The 27,568-nt window shown below is 40.6% G+C and overlaps 2 protein-coding genes across 3 annotated transcripts; both read left to right on the top strand.

Annotated features, from left to right (window-relative positions):
- On the top strand, positions 1–19,126 carry BDKRB2 (bradykinin receptor B2). The gene is made up of 2 exons (XM_010199531.2): positions 1–90; positions 15,767–19,126. The coding sequence occupies exon 2, from the start codon at positions 15,769–15,771 to the stop codon at positions 16,912–16,914; it is 1,146 nt and encodes a 381-aa protein (XP_010197833.2). The 5' UTR covers positions 1–90; positions 15,767–15,768; the 3' UTR covers positions 16,915–19,126.
- BDKRB1 (bradykinin receptor B1) lies at positions 20–27,568 on the top strand. Of its 2 annotated transcripts, none has more exons than XM_061997938.1 (2): positions 20–90; positions 25,538–27,568. In XM_061997938.1, exon 2 carries the CDS (start codon positions 25,596–25,598, stop codon positions 26,679–26,681), a length of 1,086 nt encoding a protein of 361 aa, XP_061853922.1. In that variant the 5' UTR covers positions 20–90; positions 25,538–25,595; the 3' UTR covers positions 26,682–27,568. The 2 variants fall into 2 exon arrangements, with proteins under 2 accessions (XP_061853922.1, XP_010197836.2); XM_010199534.2 differs by lacking the exon at positions 20–90 and adding an exon at positions 22,602–22,953.

The raw sequence follows: 27,568 nt of genomic DNA, 5'->3' as shown, positions 1-27,568 counted from the left end.
CATTCATACAACAGAAGGAGCCTGGCTGTTCCCAGAGACGTGTTGCACTTCACTCATTTGTACCTGCTCAGTGGTGAGTTTGCAGTCAAGGTATGTGTTTCCACTTCTCTTTGGGATGAAAATTTCTCAATTATTTAAATCCAGCATGGTTTGTTGCTTCTTGGAAACCACTTCTTGAATTCTTAATATGTTGCTGGTGCAGTGACAAAAGAGCTGATGTTATTAGTTTCCAGGAACATAGAGGAGAAAAAGGATTATTGCTAATGTGATTTTGAAACTTGCCAGGTTTTGCAGAGCTGTAGCATTTAAGAAAAATGCTTTATTTCAAAGTACCAAACATATCAAAGACATGGGACTTTTCATCTGCCAAAGATACTATCCGATGTACAGACTACTGGAGGCTGAGGGTTTCTTTTGTCCGAAAGACATTTTGTGTCTCAAACCCACCATGGGCACATGTTCTCTTGTCTCACAAAAAAAACCCCAAACCACCAAAAAACCAGAGAGTGCAAACAGCTAATTTGGTTTTCATCTCAGAAATTACCTACAAAGTAGTGTGGAGAAGCCAAAGGCAATTATTTTCTGTTTATACTGACCATTTCCTCTGTTTATTATTTTGATTCTAAACTTTGTGGGGTAGGAAGCATGTGTATGTGTGTGTATGTGTACCTTACACTGCCAACCTTTCTCATCTGATCTGATTGAATAGCAAAGACTAAACCTTTAAAGCTTTTTCTGAGGTTACAAGGAAGAAAGGTTTTGGGCAACCTTTAAGCGACGTTATCAGTTTCTTTCTAACATCTGTATCCAAATTAAAAAAGGAAAGCAGTAGGAGCATGGTTTATAGCATGCTGATAAAAACAAAGAAAAGCTTAGAACTGGTATTGTAATGAAGGTCATACAGCCAAAAGATGAAAGGCTATGTGCTATACTTCCAACTATTCACTTTCCATTTCTCAATATCCTCAGCAGACATATAATAATGACAAAAATACCCATAAAACCAAAAGAATTCAAATAGTCTGTCATTAGAATCCTTGTTTTAACACACTATATGTAATCTTACAGATGATATCTCCTAAGATACAAGTATACTTTTATCTTGAACAGCTATGCAATTTTTCTTAAAGCTAGAAGTCCGTTAGGGGAAAAAAACCCCATAACCTATTTTTACAGCAGAATGTCTAAGATTAAAATATCAGAATATTGAGTAATATCAGTCATATGGCTTTTATCTTGTCTGCCATTCCCTGAGAAGGTGAAATCCTTAGGAAAAGAAAAACTGAAGAAAAACATACTCGCGCTTCAGAATGGTTCATAGACTTCCAAATGTATTCTCTGGTTTACAATATGAATAGTGAAAAAAGGAAAGATAATGGTTAAATGTATGCAAGTTAATAAAGGCTTTGGAGCAGTCAGATTAGAGACACCTCAGTTTTTCCCCTGGGTTCCATACATGCTTGAACAAGATTAACCAAGTTACTCAGAGTCACCTGAACATTTTGTACCCAGAACCCAAGAAAAAGTCTGCCTGATATAAGGATTGCATCATTACACGGGAACACTGCTTTAAAAAAATTCTCACAGCTCTGTTATACCTGAAGTCTTTTCTCAGCCAGAAAATAAGAGGAATTTGAGAGAACTTTAGCACATTCATTATGAACACCCTAAAATTCACTGCCTAAGAATAGTCAGTGTTTGATAGTCTGTTTTTCCTGGCAATAAGAGGGTAAAAAGTTTTTAGAAACCCAAACCCCATTGTTTCCAAAATCAAAGTAGGGAAAAAAAAACTCATACTGCAAGTCTGGGACAACTCCTCAGAGAACAGAGCTGTGCTTTCAAAACAAATTCCCTCCTAGTAACCAGGTAACAGTGAAAGTACACTTTGACTAATTAGCAATGCTAATCAACAAAATGTTTAAAAACCCCTAATAATAAATACCATTTAGCTAAACCTCTGCTTTTAAATAAAAGTTACACATAAACCATCCTTGTTCTAGTGTCACTTATGTTTTCTAAAACTCCCTCTCTGTACTTCATGTATCTGAGTTTGCCCCACCCTACCTAAAGGTTTATCTTCCTTCTTCCATGTATTTAGCCTGCCTGGGGCATTGAGCTGAAAAGTTATGCCTCTGCCTGGCTGGTATGCAGCTGTAAAGAAACGTGGGACTTTAAAACAGAGACAAAAGCTCTCCTGAGTCAGCCCTCTATAACAGAATAACTCTGGGTGAGTGGGCAGCTGCTAAAGAATCACACCCGATGGTCCCGTCTTTGGGTGGCAATTCAGAAACCCACTGATTGGCAGGCAAGTGGCTGAGCCAGTTTCTCCCCCAGCTGGATGCCCCTGAGCAGAGATGAGGGGAGGAGAGGGCATCCCCATCCCGTGACAGCCCTTAGATAGGTCAGCTCAACTACAATGGGAAAGCACAGGGGAGGAGAGCACCACAGTGACACCTTAAATTTGGACTCTGCAGGTTGCTGTATTCACACAGACAAACTTGCACCTTCTGTCACCATACTGGTGATACATCATTTACTTGGAAGTAATGTCACAGAATCATAAGGGCTGGAAGGGACCTGGAAAGAACATCTAGTTCAATCCCCCTGCCAGAGCAGGACCACTTAGAGTAGGTCACACAGGAACTCGTCCAGGTGGATTTGGAATGTCGGTGCACTGGGAATGATGGACCTTGGTCATGGTCCAGCATCCCACTAAGGAGTCAGGTATTGCAGAGCAGATACAAATGCGATATGGACCAGAGAAACATAAGGAGCAAAGTTGCCTGCTGAAAACATTCAGACGTTGTGCCAAAGCTGCTACATCAAACTTCAACAAACTGCTTCAGGACTCTTGGTGTTCCCTGAAGGGATGGATTTGACTTACTTTTGGTGCAGTGGTATACTTACCTCCACTACGTGTTAACTCCTCAACACAATCCAGCAAGGCTGAGCTGGTTTCTGCGACTGCTGAAAACAAATCTAGTCACACAGCTTTGCAGATCCACTAGTGCTGAGCTTTGCACACTCAGATATGCCAGAGTGGTGATAATGTTGCAAAAGCAGTCTTCAGACTATAGCTAAATTGCAGAGAATAGAGCTGTCACAATGCAGAAATCCATTTCTCCCACTCGTATTGTCTGGGATTACAGGTAAACTCCTAAAAAAAAGGTTACAGTTGGAGGTCCAGGTCTTTCTAATAGTAACAGGATTTATATGTGAATGCCTAGAGGCAGAACTGGCCATAGATGATTTTCCTCCTGCAGTGTTCCTGGTTTGGCAGAAGGGAATATGCTGTGGGCATGCTTTTTGGTACCCACACCTTTGCATCTCTGGAGGTGCTCCGTACCTTTGCCATAGCTATGTGACTTCTTATCAGCTGACTGACTGAAAACTTGCTGTTCCGAAGTGTCATGGGGTAGAAAACAAAGGCAACAGGTTCCCCCCAGGAAGAGTAATGTGAGTCTTCTGTGCACATTCATGGAGCAAAGTGTTAACCCAGGACACTTTCCTGATGTGAAAGGTAAACTGCCTGCAGACAGCAGCCATGCCAGTAAACAGGGAGTGTTTCATCAGGTCCCTTGAGAATTTTTACAAAAAGGAACTGTGAAGCCTTTATAATTCAAACAAGCTATATCCTACACTCTCTGTATTATACTTGTTGTCTGCTTCAATTATAAGCTCCTGTCTCTGTGCCTGCATGGCTTTTGCACATTGATTGTCACTGAAGCTTTCCATTATCAGTACAACACAGACAGTATGTCAATATCTGCAGAGCCACGCTTCAGGTCCTACCTGTTAGACTGGGGCAAACTGCACACTAAGTAAACATAAAAAGGGATACAATTAACCACACAGGCTAGATCCTCAGCTGGATTGAGTGTTCCTAGTGCCATTCACATCAGCAGAGTAATGACAGTTCATAGCTGATGGGGTCTTACAGATCTGTTTTCAGAGATGAGTGATTTGCTCATGGGTAACAACTGCTTACCAATCATGATGGCATTGACACATCCTTTTTCTGGCTTCTTTTTCCATAGGGAAAAGTCTGCAAAAGGCTTGTTTTCCTAGCTGTGAAATCAGGAAACAAGAAAGAAATCTGTGCAGTAGGTATCCCCTTAATGATCCCAACAGGGAAACTGCTGTGGAACACAAAATACACTCCAAGTTAAATTTTGTCATTTTGAACTGTACACCTTGAGCTCAATGCTGAGCTTAAGCCAATGAATCTTACAACCAGTCTAGTGTCATGCTTCTCATGCAGGTTCCCACTTTGCTTGCTCAAGACCAGCTGGCAGATAGCTGTTCTCCTTAGCAGCACCCAGAAGAGTTTGCTGTGCCTGGTCCTTCCCACACTGGGGCACTCAAAGCATGTGAACCTTTCTCCTAGAGTAAACAGCGAAACAGCAGGCACATGGTCTGGTGTTGCTAAAGGTGACAGGAAAATGTTTACTTTGTAGAAATTCTCCCTCTCTACACACATAGACACATAGACACCAATAAAGACAGACACAGAGATTTATTAGCACCTTGCCGGAGAAGTAAAATACATGTTTGTATCCAGCAGAATCATGCAGAATCTTGTTGTCTATGCAGCCCTGATCTGCTCATTACTAGGGGACAGTCCTATGAGGAGCCTCCAGCACTTTCTTCTCCATTCCCAGAATTACACTTTGTACAAAATGATCATTCATCAGACACTTCTGATGTGTCCATCTGTTAGGATAGAGACATGTGTTTGCATATGTTTATTTCTTCTCCTTTATATGGCCAAGGATCTTTTTTTCCCCTTATAATTCATGCCAAAATTTTTAAATCATGAGAATCTGGGACTACGCCTTGTGGGCAGATAAACAAGTAAAAGCAGCCATCTTCTCACAAGCCTTCTTTCTGTGTAGAGATGTACAGTGAGTTATAAAGCCAAATAATGAAGAAAATGGACCGATATGGGAAAAAAATTAATACTGAAGAGCTTTCTCAAAAGCTCTTTTTGTCTTTTTTTTTCCCCTCTGTGAGTTGCAAGTTCATTTTCATATTGCAACCACGTTAAAGTAGTCATAATGAATCAGCCGTGAGCACAGTACATGAATGGCTGGAGGATTGTTCACAGAGGTTTTCATATATAACATACTTTTTTCCCCCCTCAAAGCAGTATGTACAGACACGTTGCATAAGACAATCGTGTGCTCTTACCTTCTGCTTACATCATTCTTCTCAGAAACTTTTTTTCCCATTAAAAGAATCACCTTATAGCCAAGAAGTCCCAGCCAGTTGGATCAGCAAAAGGGACATTTCCCTGAAACAGAAGGATGTAGATGTAACAAAGCAGAGGGGGTTTGTGTAGATGTTTGTTGCAATGTTTTGAAAATGTTAGTCTGTTTTGGAAACTTCATTCTGCCGCGCTTTGCATCATGTATCATGATAGACAGATTTACTGTATCAGTAGCTTCTGCTGCACATTTGTGTTTAGTTTTTAAAAAGAGTGCAGTGGAACATCCTGATCAGGTTTCAGTTAGGTTGGATGGATTCTGGTCAAATAGCTATTCAAAAAAACCAAAGAAAAGCTTGAATTTAAATACAAGGATCAAACAGCATTAAATATTGGACTATTTTGAAGCTGGGTAAAAATAAGGATCCAAACTGTAAACCATGCAGATTTTACAGTGTTTTAAATTGAAATGCCAGATAAGACTCTCGTGACTTTGGTATATACCCAACACAGGCAGGATTCCCTACGTCTTCTTTGATTTGAAATCCTCTTCCCTCTTGGGAAATTAATCCCCTTTTTCCCTTCTTTCCTTCCTTCCATCCTTCCTTCCTAGTAGCAGCATTTCTCTGTTTGTTTTCTTTAGCGGTGTTGTGTTCTCTTGCAGAACTCGCATCTGCTCATTTCCTCTTCACTTGTTCCTGCCCTGACATCCTGCCACGAGCCTTTGCTGCCTGCTGCAGAAAACCATTGCGTGCAATCCTACATGGTGCTTGACGTTCTACAGCGGCTGCAAAAGTGATGGGACACAAGTTCAAAGCTGACATGATCAAATTGTATCGGAACATTTGTCAAAATTAACAAAGCTGGTCAGAAGACAAATTTTCTGTTTCACAGAGAAATTGGGAAGGGCAGAAGGAAGAAGTCACACTCACGTCTAGAATGAAAGAATCTTGACATTTTTAATAAAAGCAAGAAACCAAAGCAGAGAAGACACATGCATGCACACACAGGAGAAACCTGCCTGGGGATGGGTAGGTTAGGGATTTTGAACAAGGCATCCTTGCTCTTAGGAAAGTGCCTGGAAGATAAACTGTAGTGAGTTGGATTCTTTAATTTTCTCTTTTATGGAGCTGCTCCACATTGTACAGAGAACAAATTGTTTAGTTGGCCAGACAGAGCAAGCGTGAACCTGGGTTTCCTGCTAAGCTGTTATCAGTCAGTACGTCTCCTCCTTAGTTTGAGATGAGGAACATGTTTAAAAATTGTCTGTCAAATCCTCCCAATCTTTCGTGAAAAATCTTTCCTTTAAAATCCATTTCTCCAGAATTGCTTTTATAGTGATTTTAATAGGAAAAGAAAATTGTCCTTCTCCATTTCATAAAATATCTCCTACACAGCTGTAGTAATGAATATGAGGTACCAGAACGTGTGATCTGTTAAGTGTTACCACTGTGCAGACAGGAAAAGGGGCCCGATGTGTCATTCTACAGAGTCTCCCTGGGTCCATGACAACCCAAGACCATCCGACTGCAAAATCTTTGAGGGATCTTTTGCTTCTGTGGGCTTTGGGTATAGTAGTTCTTTGAAGGAGCTGTGGCATACAGTGAGGGAATCTAAGTTCTCCCAACGTTTTCTTTGTCAGCTCTGACATTCTGGAAAGAGAAGACAGTCATGTCTTCTTGGTGAACACCAGTGCTCAAACCTCACGTGTACAGAGCAAAAACCAAATTGTTTGCACTAGATTCCAGCGTGGCTCTGACATCTCATGTTGCTAACAAAGGGTTGACAATAAATTAATAAGCAATTTAATTTCAGAACAAAGCACAAAATGGTAAAAATGAAATTGTTATCAAAACACTGCCTGTTGTAAATCAGCACTCTAAATCACAGCACTTTGCAGCTGGAGAGATATCCTGAACCTCCCAGACCTCTCAGTGTTGAAAGCCACATGCATGTTTGTACAATTTAATCACCAAATCCCTATCAGCATGTATTTGGATGCTTAAGTGTTTCCCACTTAAGAATTGTTTTTGTTAGAGTCCCCTGGGTTTTCAGCAGAAAAAACAGGCTGCATTTGGATGTATATGGAATTTTTATCTACTGTGACTATCAAAGTGATTACAATACAGTCTGAAGTTTGCTATAGTTACTCTCACATACACTCCCCCCATTTCCACCTGGTTTGGAGCTTTCCTCTGCAATATACAGACTGTGGTGGTGTTTAACTGTAATATTTGGAAAAAAAATGACCTCTTTCCTACTGCAAATGCTTTGTGTACTGGCTAAGTCAGGAACAGATGCATAAAAGTAATGTGAAATGACTGTCCCAGCTGCTCAAGGAAACACATAGAAGGACATATTTAACCCAGGAAGGGCAAGGCAAAGTAGCTTTCTGAAGCTGATGGTTTAAGAAGTGAAGCAGGTTCCAGACTAGGGTTCTTGAGAAGGGAACTCACCATTGCCACAGCTTTGCATCACCACTGTCTACAGCTGGGAGTTCTTACAGGGGCAGGAAATTAAAAACGAGCAAACAAAGAAACAAGCAAAACACCCCCAAAAACACCACCATCTAAACAAACCACTGATTCTTTTAGTGAAGACAACCTGACAGACAGTGAGTATCGTGTCTGTTTGAACACAAGTTGGTGATGCTGCAGATCATTCACTACGATGGTCCATAAGGAAAGCTTTTCAGGAGGATGAAACCCGAGTTTATAGTTCAATGTAGATTTGGGGATATGGCTATAGGTATTGTCTGAGATCTTAAATTAAACTGAGACCATCTTGAGAAGTCATAGAAAGAATGGTAGAGGTTGGAAGGGCCCTTTAGAGATCATCCAGCCCAACTCCCCTGCCAAGGGAGGTCCCACCTAGATCAGGTCACATAGGAATGTGTCCAGGTGAGTTCTGAAGATCTCCAGAGAAGGAGTCTCCACACCCTCCCCGGGCAGCCTGTTCCAGTTGAACAACGTGGCTAAATATCATCTTCTCTGAGTTATACCTGCTTGAACTTAAAGCTGCATTTTCATTTGAATATGATATAGTTAATACTTTCTAGCCTATTCTGTTTTCAGAGCCCAAAGTGCTATATGAAAACTGCACCACTGCCCAGTGAAGCCATCCTTATATTGCTTTGATGGAAGGCATTAAGAGAACACAGGCATTATTACTACTTTATAGAGAGGACAGACTCTGCCAGTGACACCCTTTGCACCAAGGACTCCTCTGCTTGCACCAAGCCATCAGCATGTGGCTCAGCAAAAGAAGTTGTAGCTCCTGGAACATTTCTAGCTGCAGATGGGGATGACTTTATAGTGGGAAATGTGTTTTGCAGATATAATACGACAGTTTAGAATATCTTTTCAGTCTTTGTTGCCTTTTAGAAAGCATAAGTCCAGAGTAAAAAATCAGTTACCTGTATGATAAGAAATGGGAAAGCAGCAGCTATCGAAGAAATAACTGTCAGACTTTGGGACAGCAGTCAGTCAACTACATATACTATGAGCTTCCAATAATTGTTATTGCAGACAGTCTGGCTTTTCTCAAAAGCCAGGCTTGTGAAAGACAGTAGTGAAAGTGTGCAAGAAATGCTGCATTATTGCAAACACCCTTGACAGTGGTGTAAACATATGAGCAATTGGAGGCACTGGAGATAGCAAATCTCTGCCCTTTTTCTAAATTACTGTCACAACGTTCTCAAGGTGCTAGAAGCAAAGTGCTTTCAGGGCACAGAGCCAGTCCATCTGAAAGGCACATCTCTCTTTTAAGTGTTTAATGCACAAATGGAGCAATATTGGCAAACACTATTTGGCTGTTAAACTTTCACATTTTGCCTACTCCTGAAAGCTTAGAGCTGCCACGGAGAGAAAAGAGCAGTATTTCAGTTGCTAGGAGAAAGGAGTGGCTAAACTGAGCTGAAGAGGTCTGGTGGGGGTAATGCAACAAACAGCAAAGCTTTAGAGGACATCCATGTGCATATCAGTGAGAGAGCCTTCAGTGGACGTTTGTGCACTGCTGAGCAACTCTTCTGTGCCTCCAGTTTAGCAAGGCAAACAAAGGAGCACTGATTAGTGGATCTTCTTGAGGAACAGAAGTGCTTCAGGACTTACAGGCTTTTTTCTCTTGTCACTCTGATGCTCTGTTGTTGCTGTCCAGTGCTTTCTGCAGCATATTCCCACTGAATTTTGCAGTGATGATGAGATATAGCACCCCCTTATGTACAAGATAGAATTTCTGTGGTGCCTGCACCCTCAGGGGAGAGGATTCAGCCTCCTTTGACCCTATTCCAACCAGGTAAATCTACATGTCATACCATAAAACTCAGGAAGATGAGTTCTCTGCAAAGATGTAAAATGTGAGCAAAATATTATGTGGCCATTGTCCCTGTTGGCAGGAGGCCAAGGAGAGAAACAAGTGAGCTTTGCAAATGTTAGTAAAGACAACTAAGCTTTGGATTTATTTCATCCATACTACAAACCAAATGTATTGCTTTACTTACTTCTGCTTAGCAGTAATCAGGGCTCCAGATAGCACTGGCTCTCTCAGGTACATTTCACTTCTCCTCCACCTGTGTCACCTGCAAGTTTGTAAAGCATCCCTGACCTGTATCTGCTGACTTCATCTTTCCATTTTCTTCACCATGTCCTCTGTCTGTGCTTTTGAGAAAGGGAGCCACTCATCCTCAAAGCTTGTTCAGGGATGTGTCCTATCCTGCCATTATTTAAAATGCATGCCTAGTGAAGTAGCAGCACTCCTGATTATCTAATTGGCGTAATCTAGTGTCTACCCTCAAAGGCACCAAAGAACCTTGGAAAAGGACAGGAAAAGCTTGATGTCACTTGCAAAGTTTGACCCTCTACCCCTCATCTTACCAGGAATTAAATACAAAACATTATTTTGGACCAAACGTGAAGATCAAGTAAACACAACTCAAAAGAAGTCAGATATGACAGCAGATGGATCCTGACTCAACAAGATGCTCAGAGCTTTCTGAAAGCCCAAGATACAAGTGTGCTAAACTAGTCTGACCCAAGATCACATACATGAAAGAAAATCACACAGCACTGATAAGACACAGTGCCAGAATTGTGAGGTTCAAAGAACAGAAATAGTCTGTGGGTCTCACAGCCCAAACCTGAACCCCAGGCATTGGTTGAACCTTGGACCATAATAATTGGCTGTGGTTCCCATGGAAAAGTTCTCAAGGAAGAGCTCATTTGGTTGACTGTTCTTCACCCAAAAGTACTTTTGCAGTCCCACTCCTACTGCAGCACCTGGATTTCTCTCTCTCCTAATCCTAACCAAAATTCTAGCTTTCAGTTGAGCTTTGACGATGAACTCCTCTGGTTAACTTTACCTGTTCTCACGTGAGGAATGCCAAAAAGAACAGAACAGAACATCCTGCCAGACTTGCAGCGTGACTCTGTGGTCAACTTTCTTCTGTTTCAATGTTTTCCTTGCCAGTTGTCAAAACACCTTGACCAAACACATTACAATGCACACAGCGAAGGTACAGATACAGCTGTGACCTGAGTGCACTGTGTAAGAGTTGCATGCCTTGCTGTAAGAGAACTAGAAAGTTATCATCTTGTCTCAGGGAGACACAAAGCTCCTCAAGATTCCTGACACCAGGTTCTGGAGCAGAGTCACATCAAATCTAAGGTGGAAGGAGTAAGGGGTCTGTGAAGATTAAGTTCCTAGAGAATCAAAGAGATTTGAGAATTCAGTATTCACGAGGATAGAGAGAAGAAGGGGGTGCAAGACTCACAATTGTCTTGCAACCTCACAATTGATTATATTTTCCAAAGATGAAAGAATCAGATTCATGTCCCTACTTCAACAACTGAAGTATTTATACTCATTAGAAATGGCTTCATAAAGAGAAATAATGTCAACCACTGTTACTGAATAAACTCCTGGACTCTTAGTATACAGGCATGTATATCACCTGAGTTACAGTTTTTCTTCCAAATTAAACAGAACAGAGACTTAGAAATAGGTCTCTCACCTGGCCAGTGACTACAAAAAGAGGAACAAATGTCTTATGCTTGATTAACTTAGACTTAAGAGCATTATGTACTTAATCTCTTTGTAGACATATACCATGTTGACAAAGCTGTAGAGAAACCTTTCCCTGCCCCCTAAACCTCAGTAAATCACAGCTTAAACTTTCTCAGAGGCATTTGAACAGCAGAATTAATATCTATGGTCAGAGGGGGAGAAAGACAGTGGTCTCCATTTTCAGAGCAGTTTGATCCATTTTCTTTGCTTGTGAACTGCAATGGTAAGAGCTGCTAAACAAGTACAGGAAGTTCTACTGTGTTGACTAATCCATCACTTACAAAAGGGAAGGGAAAAACTGCACAGCACTAACATAATACAATTCTCCAGGAAAACAAAATGTTACACCGTTCATTTGGGTCTAAATTAGACTAAGGTCTAAATTTAACTTAGGGAGTTGTGCTGTGAAAAACGCTATGTACAGGTCTTGTACACATCAAATTTGCAGTTCTTGCTGGCCCCACAAATTATTATTAACAAACTCTTTTAAATATTAGCAGGAAGTTTATCGGGGAAAAAAACAGCTGAGGTATTTACCCTCATATTTCATTCCTTTGTCCAAACTGTGCCTGGTTATCACATGCCTCAAAACAACCCTAGAACAATATTCAAGCAGTTTGTCATTTTGTACTATTTACTTGCCTATATCCTTCCCTTTGCAATTTAATGAAGCTTTGATGCAGCCTCTCTGCAAGAGAAATGTTCTGAGAAAATAACTGAATGAGTAAATCTTTTTGAAAGTGCCAGCTGAGAGCTCTTGCATTGCACAGCAAGTGTTGGTAGATAGCATGTGAAAAGGGCACGCTTATTTCCACTGAGCTGTGATAAACAAATGACAGACCACTCCCTGCTCTAAACTGTGGCTCTGTCAATAAGAATTTTTCCAGTAAGTACATACTTTAAGTGAATTTCCTGTACTCTAGAGAATGGCACCAAGCACATAATTTCAACAAGGTTTCTAAAATGGTCATTAGCACAGTTTGAGTTGTTCACTCCCACATCTCTGCCACTGTTTTTTAGAAGAACTGAGCTAAGAACTAAAAAGGCAGGTTGCCAGGAGGCCCATGTCATGGGCTTGCTTGAATCCTAAGTAGTCTCCACACAGTGTTCCTAGCCACAGTAATATGATAGAATTAATTTATTTTAAAGTATGCTAGGGCTTTATCTTCTAAAAAAGTAATCTCAAAGAGATTAATTGCAGGAAAAACCATAATAAATCAATAGGCAGGTTTTGAGCTGCCATTTACCGTAAATTAATTCCTGTCAATTGTTTTTCTATTAGTCATATAATAAGGGAAAGGCATAGAAATTGCCAACATAGCTTTTATGACCACTCTGAATTACTAGTGAACACCAGCACGGAGCCCCCAGAATGATCAGGGGACTGGAGCATCTTCCTTACGAGGAGGGGCTGCGGGAACCGGAGCTGCTCAACATGGAGAGGAGGAGACTGAGAGGGAATCTCATAAATAGTTACGAATATCTAAATGGTGGGTGTCAGGAGGTTGGGGCAGCACTTCTTTCTGTTGTATCAGGTGGCAGGACAAGGGGTGATGGAAAGAAACTGGAACACAAAAAGTTCCATTTAAACTTAAGGAAACATTTCTTGACTGTTGTGGTGAGGGAGCCCTGGCCCGGGCTGCCCGGGGAGGGTGTGGAGGCTCCTTCTCAGGACGTTTCCAAAGCCACCTGGGCACAAACCTCCACAGAAGGAGACTCCACAGCTTCTCTGGCCAGCCTGGGCCAGGGCTCTCTCGCAGGTAAGAAGTTTCTCCTCCTGTTCCAGTGGAATTTCCTATGTTTCAGTTTGTGCCTGTTGCCCCTTGTCTTGTCACTGGGAACTACAGAAAAAAAAGACTTTCCCCATCCTCTCAACACCAGCCCTTGAGGTTTTGTTGATAGTAGTGTCAATAAGGTCCCCCCTCAGTATTCTCAGGGTGATGCACAGTACCTGTTTAAAGGGCACAGACAGCAGGGCTTAGTGATTTACAAACCTGTTATTCTCATTTAAATGTCTGGAAAATATGACAGTAAAATATTAAATAATCATTATATCCACATATGGAGAATAATAAAGAATAACCAAACCATGAGGAGCTGCCAGTATAAACTTATCACAAATAAAGCTGTGTTGGACTAATCCAAATCTGGCCTAACAGATAAAGCAGAAGCAACAGATCAAGCACACCTGGATTTCAGTGAGGCTTTTGCTTTTGTCTTATATTCCATTGTGCTGAAATACAAAGAAATAAAGTCACAGAAAAAAAAAAGTTCACTGTATGTGCAGGTTTTCTGCTGGAAGGGCTTAAACAAAAGTAAGATTTCTAACCAAAGCATTTACAACCTACAGCAGTTGCTTGCACCTGGAATATGAAAAGAGGACATCAATCAGAATACTGGCAATGTTGCACAGCATGTATTGCAGACGGCATTTGCTCCCACTATACAACTAATAAATGTGCATCCACTAGATCTAAAATCTCCAAATAAGCAAGGTGATCAAAAGAATTAAGTAATTGAACAAGTGTCTATAAGATACAACTCTGCATGATAAAGAGGCTTCACTAATCCATTCTCCAGATGCTGGTTGAAAACAGTCAGAAATCAGAAGCATACAGGTATCTTAAGACTGAGAGGGTTTCAACAATGACAAGATTAATGGAGAGGCAGGATTTAGGATGGAGGAGTTAGAGGCAGGATAGAGGGCAGAGATGTGTTCCTGCAGTTAGATATGGGTTTGAAAAGTTGGGATTTTGGAAGCACAAACTTGGAAAATGAGAATGTTGATGTTGTTACCCAGTTTATGTGAATACTTTCCTTTGCACAACTTATGAAGGACTGAAAGTGTGCATTGCCGACATTTTGGGTTGTGCTCGTTGATCCCTTTTGAGGTTCTCAGTCCCACTTCCAGGTTTTATTCAATTGACCTGTCCTGTCTGACAACTATGTTGTAAATTTCACAGTGCAGAATCTCCTTTCTTATTACCTTTACTGTACTTACTAAAATGTGGTCTTCATCTTTGCTCTTGCTTCTCAAGCACTACAGTGCACGATTAAAGCTACTCAAAATATGACCATCATTTTTCAGTACTTCTGCATCCGACAGCCGAATGTCTATACGCATATCAAGCACTGACACTTATCAACCAACAAATACTCTAGTCAGAGCACAAATGAGAACCCCATCCCTTCAAGAATTGCAAATGTGTCCCCTTTTTACTGCCAAGTTAGCAATTGAATCAGACCGATCTCTTAATTAAAACTACATCTGAAAATCTTCCCATCAAACCATAATATAAACAGTGCTGTTTTAAAGACCCAGAAAAAGACAAACAGAATTTGTCACTCAGTCCAGAGAATGCTATATACAGATCTGAGAAGCCTGCCTTGCATTTGAACAATATCTCAGCATTCATTATCTGGAAGCACCACAATAAAAACCACAGCTAACATTTTAACAGTATTGGGTGAATGCCGCACGCTCGGCTTCTGTTTGGCTTCAGTAACACTTCAGGACATATCTGACATTTATGACTGCAAGTGGCTCCCTGTAAGACATCAAGCTGTTCTGACCCATACAGTATTTACAGTTCAGCACCTGGCTTTCAAATCATGCTCTTGCACCCAAATTAGCTCGGCCCAGCCTGACTGCAGGCAGGTCCTGGCTTACACGATGGCCACTGTCTTTGCCAAACTGACAATCTGCCCACTGCAGACCTGTTAAAACCAAGTTCCCTCACAAAGTTTGTACCATTTAGCTCCTCTGTGACTTGCTTGTAGAAAGAGAATGTAACACAGAGACAGAAATGCAGAGATGATTCCAGTAGAAGCTGGGAAGGGCACACTGCTTGCAAACACTGCGCCTTGCTCTGCAGCTTTCTCGGCGCTAGCTAGAGCTGCAAACTAAGTGTTTGCTGGGAAAACCATAACGCTTGGGGAAAAAAATACAGTGTTGTTTGGGGAGGAAGCACCACTGAATTCCACCCAATTCTTGCTTTACAGAGGAGGGTGTAAAACATTGAGTGATATGCCACAGAGCTATCAGCTTAACAACGAGCAACACAAGACTCACAAGCTACATCTGTCCTTTAGGAGACTATGGCTGTCTGTACATAAAGATAAGAACAGAAAATAACGATGAGCATTCTCAAAGAACTAAAAAAGAGCTGCTGCAGCTTGGTTCTAGGGAATAAATGTTGGTAAACGTTCTCTTCATTGAACCTGTCGGTTACAATGTCTGCAGTTGCTTTATCCCTTGTTTCACCTACTAAGATTGGCCCACAGTTACAGCAGCTTAGTCTGCGAAACTCTCCGCAAGCATGCAGGGTGTCTACAAGAAAGCAACCCTTTCACAATCAGAATAAACAGAATCGTAAGCCTGTCCAAAGCTGAGCTTTTTTGGGCAGTGGGAAATGCAGACACACCTTTTCATTGTGCCGTTTTGCAGCAATGACCTGAATGTAGCAGGCTCGTGTCACCTTTTTCCTTTTCTCTGCACAGAAATGGTTTCCGTCACAACTGAGAGCGTTACACGAGTATTCAACATCATGGCCACCCAGGAGCTCACAGCCAGCCTGGCAAACCTCCACAATAATTCAGAAGTGCATGGACTGAGTCCATATAAATGTATTAACCCAGATCTATGGAAAAGTCTACAGGATTTTCAGCCTGGATTTCTCTGGTTTCTGTTTATTCTGGGAGCAATAGAAAACTCCTTTGTTCTCACCGTCCTGTGCTTCCACAAGAGTCGCTGCACAGTAGCTGAAATTTACCTGGCAAACATGGCATTTGCAGACCTCATGTTAGTCTGTGCTTTACCTTTCTGGGCCATTAATATGTCTAATGGATTTGAATGGCCTTTTGGCCTGTTCCTCTGTAAAGCTGTCAACATAATGAGCAACATGAACTTTTACTCCAGCATTTATTTCCTGACACTAGTGAGCATCGACCGCTACCTGGCCTTGGTGAAAACCATGTCCCTGGGACGGATGCGAAGAACCGTGTGTGCTAAGTGGAACAGCTTTGTCATCTGGATGTGTGCGTTGCTCATATGTTCACCTACGCTGATGTTCCGAAACTTACAGTATTACAAAGAGGAAAACATCACAGCCTGTCTTCTTGATTACCCAGCCAGCTATTGGCAGCCCGCAAACAACTGCTTGCTGAACATTGTGGGCTTTGCGATCCCACTCTGTGTGATTACCTACTGCACTATGCAAATCATCAAAGCCTTACGCAGTAGTGAGCTACAGAAAATGAAGTTAGTCCAGACAGAGAGGAGAGCCACCACGCTGGTCCTTGCTGTGCTCTTGCTATTCATCATTTGCTGGCTTCCATTCCAGATCAGCACATTCATAGACACCATCTGTTACCTTGTACCCTCTTTCAAATGCCTGGAGGAAGTCAATGACATACTGACCCAAATAGCTACGTACTGTGCCTTCAGCAACAGCTGCCTGAACCCCATCCTGTATGTAATTGTTGGGAAGCACTTCCAGAAGAAGGCTGCAGAATTCTACAAGGACTTATTCCCAAAGAGGTGCAGAAAATCACGCTCTGCACAGATGGAAAACTCCCTGGACACTTTAAGAACTTCCATTTCAAGTGAATATCCAAGGAAAAAGTCTATTTTCCCATTACCACGATAGCATAATTTGTTTATTACAGGAAAAAAGCCTTCTATGGTATCAGTCTCCACTAGCAGCCATCTGCTACTGGTCCACAGAACAAACACTCAGCATTTGTGGGAAACCAATGGTTAATGGGAGTTCAATAGAGAGGTCTGCTTCTAATGCTATTTTTCACCATTGAATCCTACATTGTATCATTCTTACCTTTCCAGTCTGAATAGTATTTGATGCATGTATGACTTGAAAGGTTTGCATTTCTAAGGTGTATATTCACGTATATAGAGTCCTCTGAGTAGAATCCCAGTACAGAAGACATTGTCAGGATTGTGCAACTACTTGTGGTACCCACAATTTGTTAGTCTACATTTTTGGTAAGAGAAGCTTGTAATTTCTTGGTACATGAATACTGTAGGACTAGTATTCAAATGGATTATGTATGGCCATCTTCTTGGCTTTTACTTTTTCTGTTCAGACACCCAAAACTATTTTGATTGTTTCACTGATAAGCTTTGCCTTTTTGCAACTGCTCTGCCCCTGATAGTTAAAGGTTTACATCAGCCTATGTGTATGGAAAGTATCTCAGAAAAGATCGTAAAGCAGTAGTAGAAGGAAGGCTGCAGCCAACTGCATGGAGATGGGTTTTCTTTGTCATAGGAGAGCCTTTACACCTTCTGTACTGGGGTAAAAGCATTCACTTACTCTGAGAGAGTGAATGTTATTTACATTTATACCTACACTTCAGCTTAGAGACTTCATTTTTAATATTCACCCATAGTATTTGTAAAGTTATTTAACACAAAAGCTCAGCACAACTGATATAATCTCACAAGTCAAAGAAACTGAGAATATGAAGCAGAGCATCACCTGAATGCCTTAGAAATCTAACTGAAGTTAGTGGAAGTCACACAGAATCTCAAGGGCTGGAAGGGATCTCGAAAGCTCATCCAGTCCAAACCCCCTCCAGAGCAGGACCCAGAGTAGGTCACACAATAAATATTTATTTCCTTTGTGTATCTTTTTCCAGGCCAGTTATCATTAACTTTGGTTTGCTCATGTAAATAGTATACCAATGAATATAATATACACCAAGGACATTGCAGTTAATAAAGCCGAGTGGTCAGTTCAGATACTGTGAATGAAAGCAGTAAGGATTTTGGAGCATGGCTGATTTTATTACCTCTGGTATTCCTCAAATCCAAACATTAAGTAGGAGTTTAAGTCATGGGAGGTGACAGGATGGGCATTTGCTCTGTAAAAGTATTTACAATGGGAATAGAATTATTGAGACAATAACATTTTCATAAACTGAAATGTCTACAAACTGCTGTAACATGTGACTTTCCTAAGTAAAAATGCTCCGGATGATTTTTTGGTCTTGGACATTTCTACTCAGGAACGGCCTTGTCAGGCTCTAATAATACCTGCATTCTATTATTAGAGTAAATCTGAGTGATTTTAAAGCAACACAGCTTTTCCCCAATTGGTCTGGGATGTAAGTTAAGTTTACATAGAAGATAAACTCAAAGCACACTCAGTTGTTAGTATGCATCTTTACCTCTAGGGGTCTTAATCAAAAACAGCATTGGAGACAATCTAAAGTCTTCTGAAGCTAACAGAACCTTTATTCTTTTCAAAGCACTTAAGGTTGCAGCCTTATAACCACCAAAGGAGATGGAGATTGGTGATGTAAGTAAACTCAGGCTGCAACTGTATGGTCGTTGTTCATCAGAGGCTGAACGGAGCAAGAAAGTTCCAATTAAGATGGGAAATTTGTATTAAACTTTCAAAGAACTACACCCAAAGATTCTCTAAAAGTGTGTGGGTATGCTACAAAAACCACAGGATTTAGATCACTGGAGATCATTTATAGATAATTTCCATGATTTTAATAATCCAGTATAATTCTGTCATCAATACTTCCATTGTCCATTCTTCGTGTTGTCTAAGGCACCCATGCTGAAACACTGCAAGGCTTTGCAGTTCTCTCCAGTGTTATCAATCCTATCTCATTCATGAGCATGCTAATCGCACAACCATTAAACAAAGGGAACTCCATATAGAGGTTACTGAGACAATGGAAGAGACTTTTGACTATTTGGTACTGAAAAGTAACATATAGAAATGTTATTATATTAGTATGACATTAATTTAAATCATGTAAATACATAGACACTTTGTTTTGCTCTGCAGTAAGCAAGTATAACAAAAAATAAACTGCTTTAAGAAATGAGATTTGCTGGCATTTTCTTCTGTAGCCCATATCCAGCTCCCAGAGATGACTTTGTCAGAAGTGCAACTGTTGCAGGTATGTTCTTTCACTTCCCATTGTACCAAAGGAAAGTGAGTTGAAACCACATAAGCCTGGCTACTTTCAAAGCTTTCTTTTCAAGGCCCGTTTCTGAGCGGTGCTGAGCACTCTCAGTTTAGAACTTAAAATCTGAATTAAGATAGCTAAAGGCTCTAAAATCTCCACAGTAGCTTTTCTCAGCCTGCTGGTAACTCAAAGGCCCATGAAACCACAGATATTACTTTTTTTTTGTGAAGACCTAGGGTACAGGGGTGCCTTTAGGTGCTGTTTGAAGGACAGACCCTCTGCCTAGAGCCTTTAGCACATCGGCATCAGCACCAGTGAACTGACCCTGCAGCAGCCTCTACAGAATGCACAATGTCAGCTCATAGAGTCATTCATTCACATTCTTGCCCACTTTCAGCATGACCACACTTGTGCAGTATTTGGAGGTACCAGTTATGTGGGTAACAAAAAAGCTATGAAGTGCAGTGCCAAGCTACATCTTACCTACTGGCAGCTTGCAGTCACAGGTGCTTGGCTCTCCCATTCTCACAGAAACAAGGCAAAATATAAGAGTTCTTGGTAAAACAAAGGCAGACTTTGTCCTGAGGATATCAGAGCTGGAGATGTCAAACAGTAATTACATCCTCCTTTATCCTTCCTCCTTTATCACATCCCTTTTATCCTTCTTAATCTTGTCTCCCACAGCTGCTCCCATCTTCCCTTTTCCCTGAGACTGCCACCTGTGATGAGTTTGTGTGGAGTCACATTTTTCTTGGTAACAGGGGCAGGGGGCTGCAGTGTTGCCCTCATAAACAGTTCTCAAAACTTCCCCTGGTTCTGAGTTGGACCCATCTCCAGCTTGGCCGGGCCAATCTGGCACTTTGCCATCATTATATAAGAAGGGAAATTTGAAGTGTGCAGGAGGAGGTGGAAGGCAAGATGGAGCTGAGCATGGGGATCCCACAGTCAAAGAGTAATTATAAGAAGAAGGATTACTGCTGCACTGTGATACTACCAGGATCTTGAACTAGGAATTGTAAATCACTGCACAAGAGTTTAAACTTTCCATGGTAACCACTGTCTATTACATGTAAATAAAACCAACCAAGCTGAACAAAGACCTTTACACCACAAGGTTGTGTAAAAAACTTTCCTCCTGTCCCAGAAGAGATGAAGAGGTGTAACAGGCAACAAGGTTGATTGGCAAACAGGTCAAAGAAAAGCAAACTGTTATATCGTACCGTTCCAGTAAGAGAACTTGTTCAGATCATTAAAGGCACCAGCTACGTTAAAGGGGAATTTTTTAATGGCTGAACTGCTGGACCAAGAGCCAGAACTCTGCAGACCTTTTGGATTTCTGCCATTTGTCTATGATGTAATGTGTGCAATAATTGAGCAGCCTCGCCTCTGCTTTCATCATATATTTGCTTAGTCTTTCTGATCAGAGAGGCCCAGTTGGTATTTGTAAATGCTTAATGCAGCTCTAGAGTATGTGTGCTTTTTTGCAAGAAAGTCAACATAGACAGGGTGACTGGACATCATATAAGCTAAAAACGTAAATTAATGTGCTGTGAGGTGACAGCACCAATAGACAAACGTGCTTTATTTATGGACACACAGCAAAAGCCTTCTAACTCGAGCCTTATATAGATGTTTTAAAACTAATTCTTCACATTCTTTTAATCTGTAGTCCATTGTGCAAACTGTAAAATGTTACCAAACCCTTATGTGCTTGTAACAGTTGAATGAAGACCTAACTTGCAAATAAACAATAAATTAAATCCCATTTTTGCATGGAGTTGCAGCTTCTCACGTGAACTTGCTCCAAGTTGTTTAAGACCTGGAGCCACAGCAGTGCCATTTCATTTCATTACTGCCACCAAATGTATAGGTTTTCAGATTTGAATCTTCCCTCACAACTGAAAGTTCTCAAGAGGGCGATGGAAAACAACAGAAAATAAGAAACTAGATTTACAAAGACTTGGATTTGCAAATGAATGTTTCAATCCCCTTTTGAAGTGATGAGTTTCATACGACCATGCTGTTTATCACACATTTTAGATGCAGCTGCAGTTTTCTGTTGGATCTGTGAGTAAATTTGGATGTTGGCAGCTCCTAGAGATTCACGTCAAAGCAAAGACAAATTCCAGACTTCTTGCTATTGCTCAAATGTTCTTCTTTATGGAAAAAATAACTTAAATCCAGAAATGCACCAGCGTAAGCAAAGAGGAAGTTTTGGAAAGTCTATGACGAAGGTCTCCTGTAGTATTGCACTTACCTTAGTGAGTCAGCATGGGACGTGTTATTCGGAGACTGATCTCCTGTAGGTTATTGGGATGACTGAGGTAACACGTAATTCAAAAAATGTCATGTTTCAGGTCTTCAATCAAAATAAAAGTTTTGAGATATTAAAAAGAAACCTCATTTTGACAGAAATGAAGAATATAGCTTCATTTGAGAAGTGGTTTTTTATGGTTTCAATCATTTAGTAAAATAAGCAAATACTTAAATAGGATACTGTTTAAATCAAATCAATGTTTATGGGTTTTAAATCTTCAAGTGAAGTGTTGAGTTGTTTAGATTTTTCTCCAGTGACAGTGTTAGCTGGAACAATTGTTCAAATTTGTCAATTTTGAGAGTGTTTGCGTAACTGAACTTTGTATATTTTTTTAATGAATAAAAAGATGCAATAAAAGTATTTATGATGATCAGGAAGTTTGTAACAAGATATCTGTGTGCAGCTTTGCATGGCTTTTCCTTTCAACTCACCAAACAAAAATGGACACAGTTGAATAAGAACTGAGACAGGTGGTGCATGTGTTGGGTGTGAAGCCAATGGGAAGAATGTTTGCATATTAGGAAACAATAGTGCACCCTTGATAACTTCTGAGTCTGTTTTAAACACCTCAGTCATTTACACAGAGGTACACGGAGTTGTATTTGAAATGAGATGCATCGGATGTGATTTTAGAAAAACATATTTCTCTAATCAGGGGACAATCAGAATGAAAAAGACACAAATAGTTTACAACTAGCCTCACACTAAAAAGGAATCAGACAGAGGAAGATTATTTATGGCTGCAAGCATGAGAAAACACAGGAGTCATCGTGTACTACTGAGAAGTGGTGTTTGTAGATACTGGTGCCCAGGACCCTTACAGTGGGATGCAAAAGATGCTGCTTTGCAATGAAGATGGAAATGTTGAAACCAGGTTTAGTGGGTCTGCGTTTCAGCAGCCCCTCCCATAAACATATTCTACTTTAAGCCCAGGTCCTTGGCATGGTGCTCCTTGAGGCTGGCAAAGGAAAGACCTCCCACAATAAAAACCTGGTTCAAGTTTTGCCTTTGTGCACTCTCACTGAGAGGGCAGTTCAGAGCTGCTGATAAAAACTGTTATTGATACAGACATAGTTAGCCATACAAAGGAGCTTTTAATTGCACTTCAGAGCTTTACTTAGGGGTCAAGGGAGGACAAGAGTCATGGCACATGGATCATACGATTTCACAATGAGAAAGAAATATTTCACATGCCTTAAAAGCTGCTACAGCTGACGCTTGGAAAAGTTAAAAAAAATAAATCTTGAGGCTTCCTTCCAAATCATAACATCACACTCACTGAGCATGGCCAACAAAACACTCAGGCATCCCCCTCAGCATGCATCTTCTCAGGACTGAGGTTCTCTCAGTAACTTCTACACTGCTGGTTACCAACTGTTACTGACTTCAAAACTTTGCTCAATTTGCCAGGAAGGACAGGAGCTAGGTATGTCTGTCTGGTTTTAATGTCTTACCTTGATTAAAATTACTTCACTTTTTCTATTTTAAAAGAAATCTGTGCTCTCAGCTCTGATCTGTGTGGTCTAGGAATTTTCCTTTTCTTTTTCACCATGAAACTAACTCTGGAGGTCACAGTTAGTTCTCCTTATGTATGAAAACATGATTTACTTCATGAACATGCTTAGCTTTTAAAGATTATTCCAAAGCTCCAGTTGTGTAAATTTAGTGTTATCAGCACACATGATCCTGAGTAATATGTATCAATAATAGTAATGGTGATAGATTCCCTGTACATGGAAATTATTCAGCAATTAGTTAAAAGTATGGAGAATGTGACATTATTTGCATGAGAGATTACTGAAATGTGTTAAGCACATAAAATAAAAACTGTTCATGTGGCTAATTGTCTGTTAGCACTAAATCCTTAAAAATACAGAAGAAAATCACCTTTGAAGAAGAAATTAAATTAAGCAAATGAAAATGAATCACATTTTCTGTCAAGAAGAGATCTGGAGGTCTAAGTTTATAAAAGGCTTGTGGCTTGTGGTAGTGTTCAGACACTGGCTAGTAGACTCTGAAAAACTGCAAACTCTACACAAACCATGTAACATTGCCAGATGAACATGAAGTCAGATTTAGCTATGGCTAAAATCTAAGTTGCAATGGAAAGTAACTGTACATGAAATCTTTAGTTTAACCCATAATGAACAAATACATGGCTACAACCCCAGAGATCACATCCAAAGTATGCAAAGTGACATAAACTGACAGCAAGAAACATCAGAAAATGGGCCAGCAAAGAAAAAAAAGCACTTCTTTTTTACTATATATATAGCACAAGAAACAATTCTGTTTAAAAAAGAAAACGTTGAACTGTTACTCTCCCTCTACAGCATTTATGACATATAACCTTATGGATTTTCTTCCATCTCTCTCATGGCTTAGCCAGCCCCCTGCTGTAAAAAGGTTAGATTCCTGCTGTCTCACAATGTGAGCCTCTTGCTGTCTCACAATGAGCCTCCTTGGTGCAGATGGGACATTCACTTGCTCTGTGTATCTACCCTGCAGTTTTAGATCCTGCCAGGTGCTTTTAGTGTGTGCAAAACTGACAGTGAACTAAGATAACATTCAGGCTGAAGTGAGGGAAGATGATCAAAGCCAGAGAGCTATGTTAACTTGAGTTGCAGCCCAATGTTCTGACAAGAGTGATGGTCTGAGTGAGTTTATGAACTCAGATAAAGTTTTTCTGCACACTTAATTCTGCAATGATGAAGGGAAAACATTCTGTGCATTAAGTAACAAATTGCCTGATGTGGAGTATTAGTACTTACCTTATTCCTGCAGGCATCACAGAGACAAGTATATCAAGCTGCCCAGACACAGCCATCACTAAAGCTGCACATGTACATGTAAAAAAGATCAATTTTTGTCCTAAATGCTCACTTCAGAAACTCCACCTTCAGCTATCTCATTGTAAAGATACAGAAATGGAAAGACCAGAGTTAAAGAGCTGTAGCAGAAAGTTAACGCCTGATTGAAAAATACTGAATGCATTTCAAATGCATTCTTTTTATGACTCACGTGTTCACTTGGGTATGAAATACTGAAACATTAGATGTCACCACAGGCTCAGTAATGCATTGTCTATCGTAATGATTCTGAGACTGAACGTAAAAAACAAGATCCAGGCTCTGTGGTCAAACACCACCAGAGAAATAAAATCATCACAGGAGGCAGCTCTGGCAACCTGGTGTATTTTCATGTGAGGATCATGTCTCACACTTGCTCTTATCCCTGTATAATCTCACTCAGAGCTCCCAGAAAGAAAGAAAAGTATTACCAATGCTATAAAAGCCTAAATGCTTTGGAGGCTGGGGCTCCCTCTCTCCAGCTGAACTCACACAAAACTTTTGAACTGGAGAAGAGTGCTGTGAATGTGGAGATGCAGACGCCTTTCCTCCAAATAAGATCTTTAGCATAAGATTTTAGAGTCAGTGTTTTATAATGAGAACTGCTGACATTTAAGGGCAACAAGATGCCTAATCTAACAGCAAGTTTGAACCCCCATTTCAGGATGGAAGGAACTTAGAGAGAACAAAAGAATGCAAAGTTAAGCAAATAAGTGATGCACATAAAGAGTAGCACTGCAGAGAATGAGGAATCCTGCTCAAGTTATACACATCATGGAAAACGAGGGTAAGGGAAAGGTCAGGGAAGGGTGCAAAGCTGGCTTTGTCCCCCAGAGGTGGCTCCTGCTGCTCTCATGGAGCTGGAATTCAGCTCTATCTGTCATCCGGAGGAGACACACAAAAGTACTCACACTAAATTGGCATTTTCCTTCCTCTGTGCCACTTTAAACAATGGCAGCAAAGAAAGGAAATTTCATAGGATGTAGAGGAAGTTGCATCCTTGCCAATACTGGGAAAATTTCTCACCGTTGTATGTGTGAAGCATGGATTGATCTGACCTATAATAATCAGAGAGCACTAGTAAGGAATTTCTAGAAGTTAAATGCTTGTTACACCACTGATGTGAGACAGCTTTTGGAGTTTTCTGCTTCTCTTTTGCAGTGCCTTTCATTTCAAAGACGTCTCCCATTCAATTCACAATTAAAAAAACAAAACAAAGATGACTGAAACTCTTCTACTGAATGTTTCCTCCTCAAACCAGAGTGAAAACAAGAGCAACTCAACTATTTGCCCAGACTTGAATAACTGGTGGGAAATCGTGTACTATATATTACCCAAGTATATCGACACCATCTGTGTTATTGGGATGCTTGGAAATGCGTTTGTCCTCTTTGTTTATTCACTGCACAAAGGCCCCCTGAAGATAGCTGAAATCTACCTTATGAACCTGACTGTTGCGGATCTGATCTTCCTCATGTGCCTTCCATTCTGGACAAAGAACATCAGGAATGAATTTAACTGGCCATTTGGCAATTTCCTTTGTCGCAGCACCAGCGCATCCCTCAGCCTGAACCTGTACACCAGCATCTACTTGCTGGTGGCAGTCAGCACAGATCGCTATTTGACTTTTGTTCATGCCTTGAACCACAGAGGGGTGCGGAGCAAAGCCATGGCCAAAGGGATCTGCTTGCTCGCCTGGTTCTTCGGCACCCTTCTCAGCATCCCAACCTTTACATTTCGGACTGTGAAACACTTTCCCTTGTGGAATATTTCAGCATGCACTTTAGACTTCCCCACCCCATCATGGGCAATAGCTGAAAGAGTGGTATTCAACACCGTGGGGTTTGCATTGCCATCTGCAGCAATCATCTTCCTTAACTTCTCTACCATTTGCACTCTTAAGAAAACCGCAAGAGAACAAAGAGCGCTCAGAGCAAAGTGTTCTAAGGGGCACAAAAGCACGAAGGCTACCAGGCTGATCTTCACAGTGGTACTGATGTTTCTTTTGTGCTGGACTCCTTATCATTTCTTTGTATTCCTTGATATATTACACAAGAAAGAAGTAATCAAAGGCTGTTTCTGGGAGGAGCTGATCAACTTTGGTGAGCAGTTTGGTTATACCCTGGCTACCACCAACAGTTGCATTAACCCTGTGATTTATGTCTTTGTTGGGAAATACTTCAGGCAAAAGGCTTTAGGAGTCTTTTCACAGTTCATTCCCTGTGGATTCCCTTTGAACTGGTTGTCATTCAAAGAGAAGTCTTTGTATTTGAACACGTTTCCAATCAGGAGTAGTTTAACCTAATGGCTCTCGGTTCCATTTGCATTTTGATATTACAACTCACTTCAAATGGCATTAAAAATCAATAAGAACGGCACTGGTCTGGCACCCATAGCCTAAGATGGTTATTTATTGATGCAAATCACTTGACTGCTTATTTGTCCTCAGCTTTGCTTTTCTTTTTCTGTTGTCTATCCAAAGGCATGACGTGTGGTATCAGAATTTTATACCAAACGATCTAACCCGACTTCAACGAAAAGCTCTTTGACAAGATACCGAATTCTGGCTTCTTTGCACAAAACCATAAGCTGGCTGAGCATTTCACTGCATTGTATCCGTGATGCCAACTACTCCACCACTATTTTATGTACTTCAGGTGTATGTGTGCATATTTATGTATACCTGTATATATGTAATGTTCATATTATGTACCATCTTATGTAATTTTATACAAATTATAACATGTATTACAGAACAAATATGATCTTAATCTTGAGATGATAGCTACATCTGAGCAATTATAGAATAGCTCCAGTTATTTTAACAATGATTTAAACAGTTTACACTCTCTCAGTAACATATGGAAAACTTCAATAGTTTTTTGTGCATTTCCAATATATTCAGTACATAAATATTGTACAAGGGAAAGCACCACAAAGAAAGTGTACGTAAACTGAAAAACAAGCAAAGCAAACCAGCATGGTCCTCAGAAATCAGAGGTGTGTTTGATCCAGTAAAATGTTACACAATTCTTCATCAAGTGTGTAAAGATACTTTTTGTTTTTAACACAGGAAAATCTTCCTGATAGCCATTGATTCTGTATTGTTTTGGACAATCCTTAGGTACATGTTTCTGTTTTTAGGACTCAAAATTAATAAACTGCATAGCATTTCACCATTTTACACCATCA

The sequence above is a fragment of the Colius striatus genome, chromosome 6 (genome assembly GCF_028858725.1).
Source record: "Colius striatus isolate bColStr4 chromosome 6, bColStr4.1.hap1, whole genome shotgun sequence".
Taxonomy (NCBI): domain Eukaryota; kingdom Metazoa; phylum Chordata; class Aves; order Coliiformes; family Coliidae; genus Colius; species Colius striatus.
This window is presented reverse-complemented; position numbering and strand designations above follow the sequence as displayed.

Excerpts from the sequence above, each read along its gene's own strand:
- BDKRB2 (XM_010199531.2), top strand. The coding sequence starts at position 15,769 with ATGGTTTCCGTCACAACTGAGAGCGTTACACGAGTATTCAACATCATG.
- BDKRB1 (XM_061997938.1), top strand. The coding sequence starts at position 25,596 with ATGACTGAAACTCTTCTACTGAATGTTTCCTCCTCAAACCAGAGTGAA.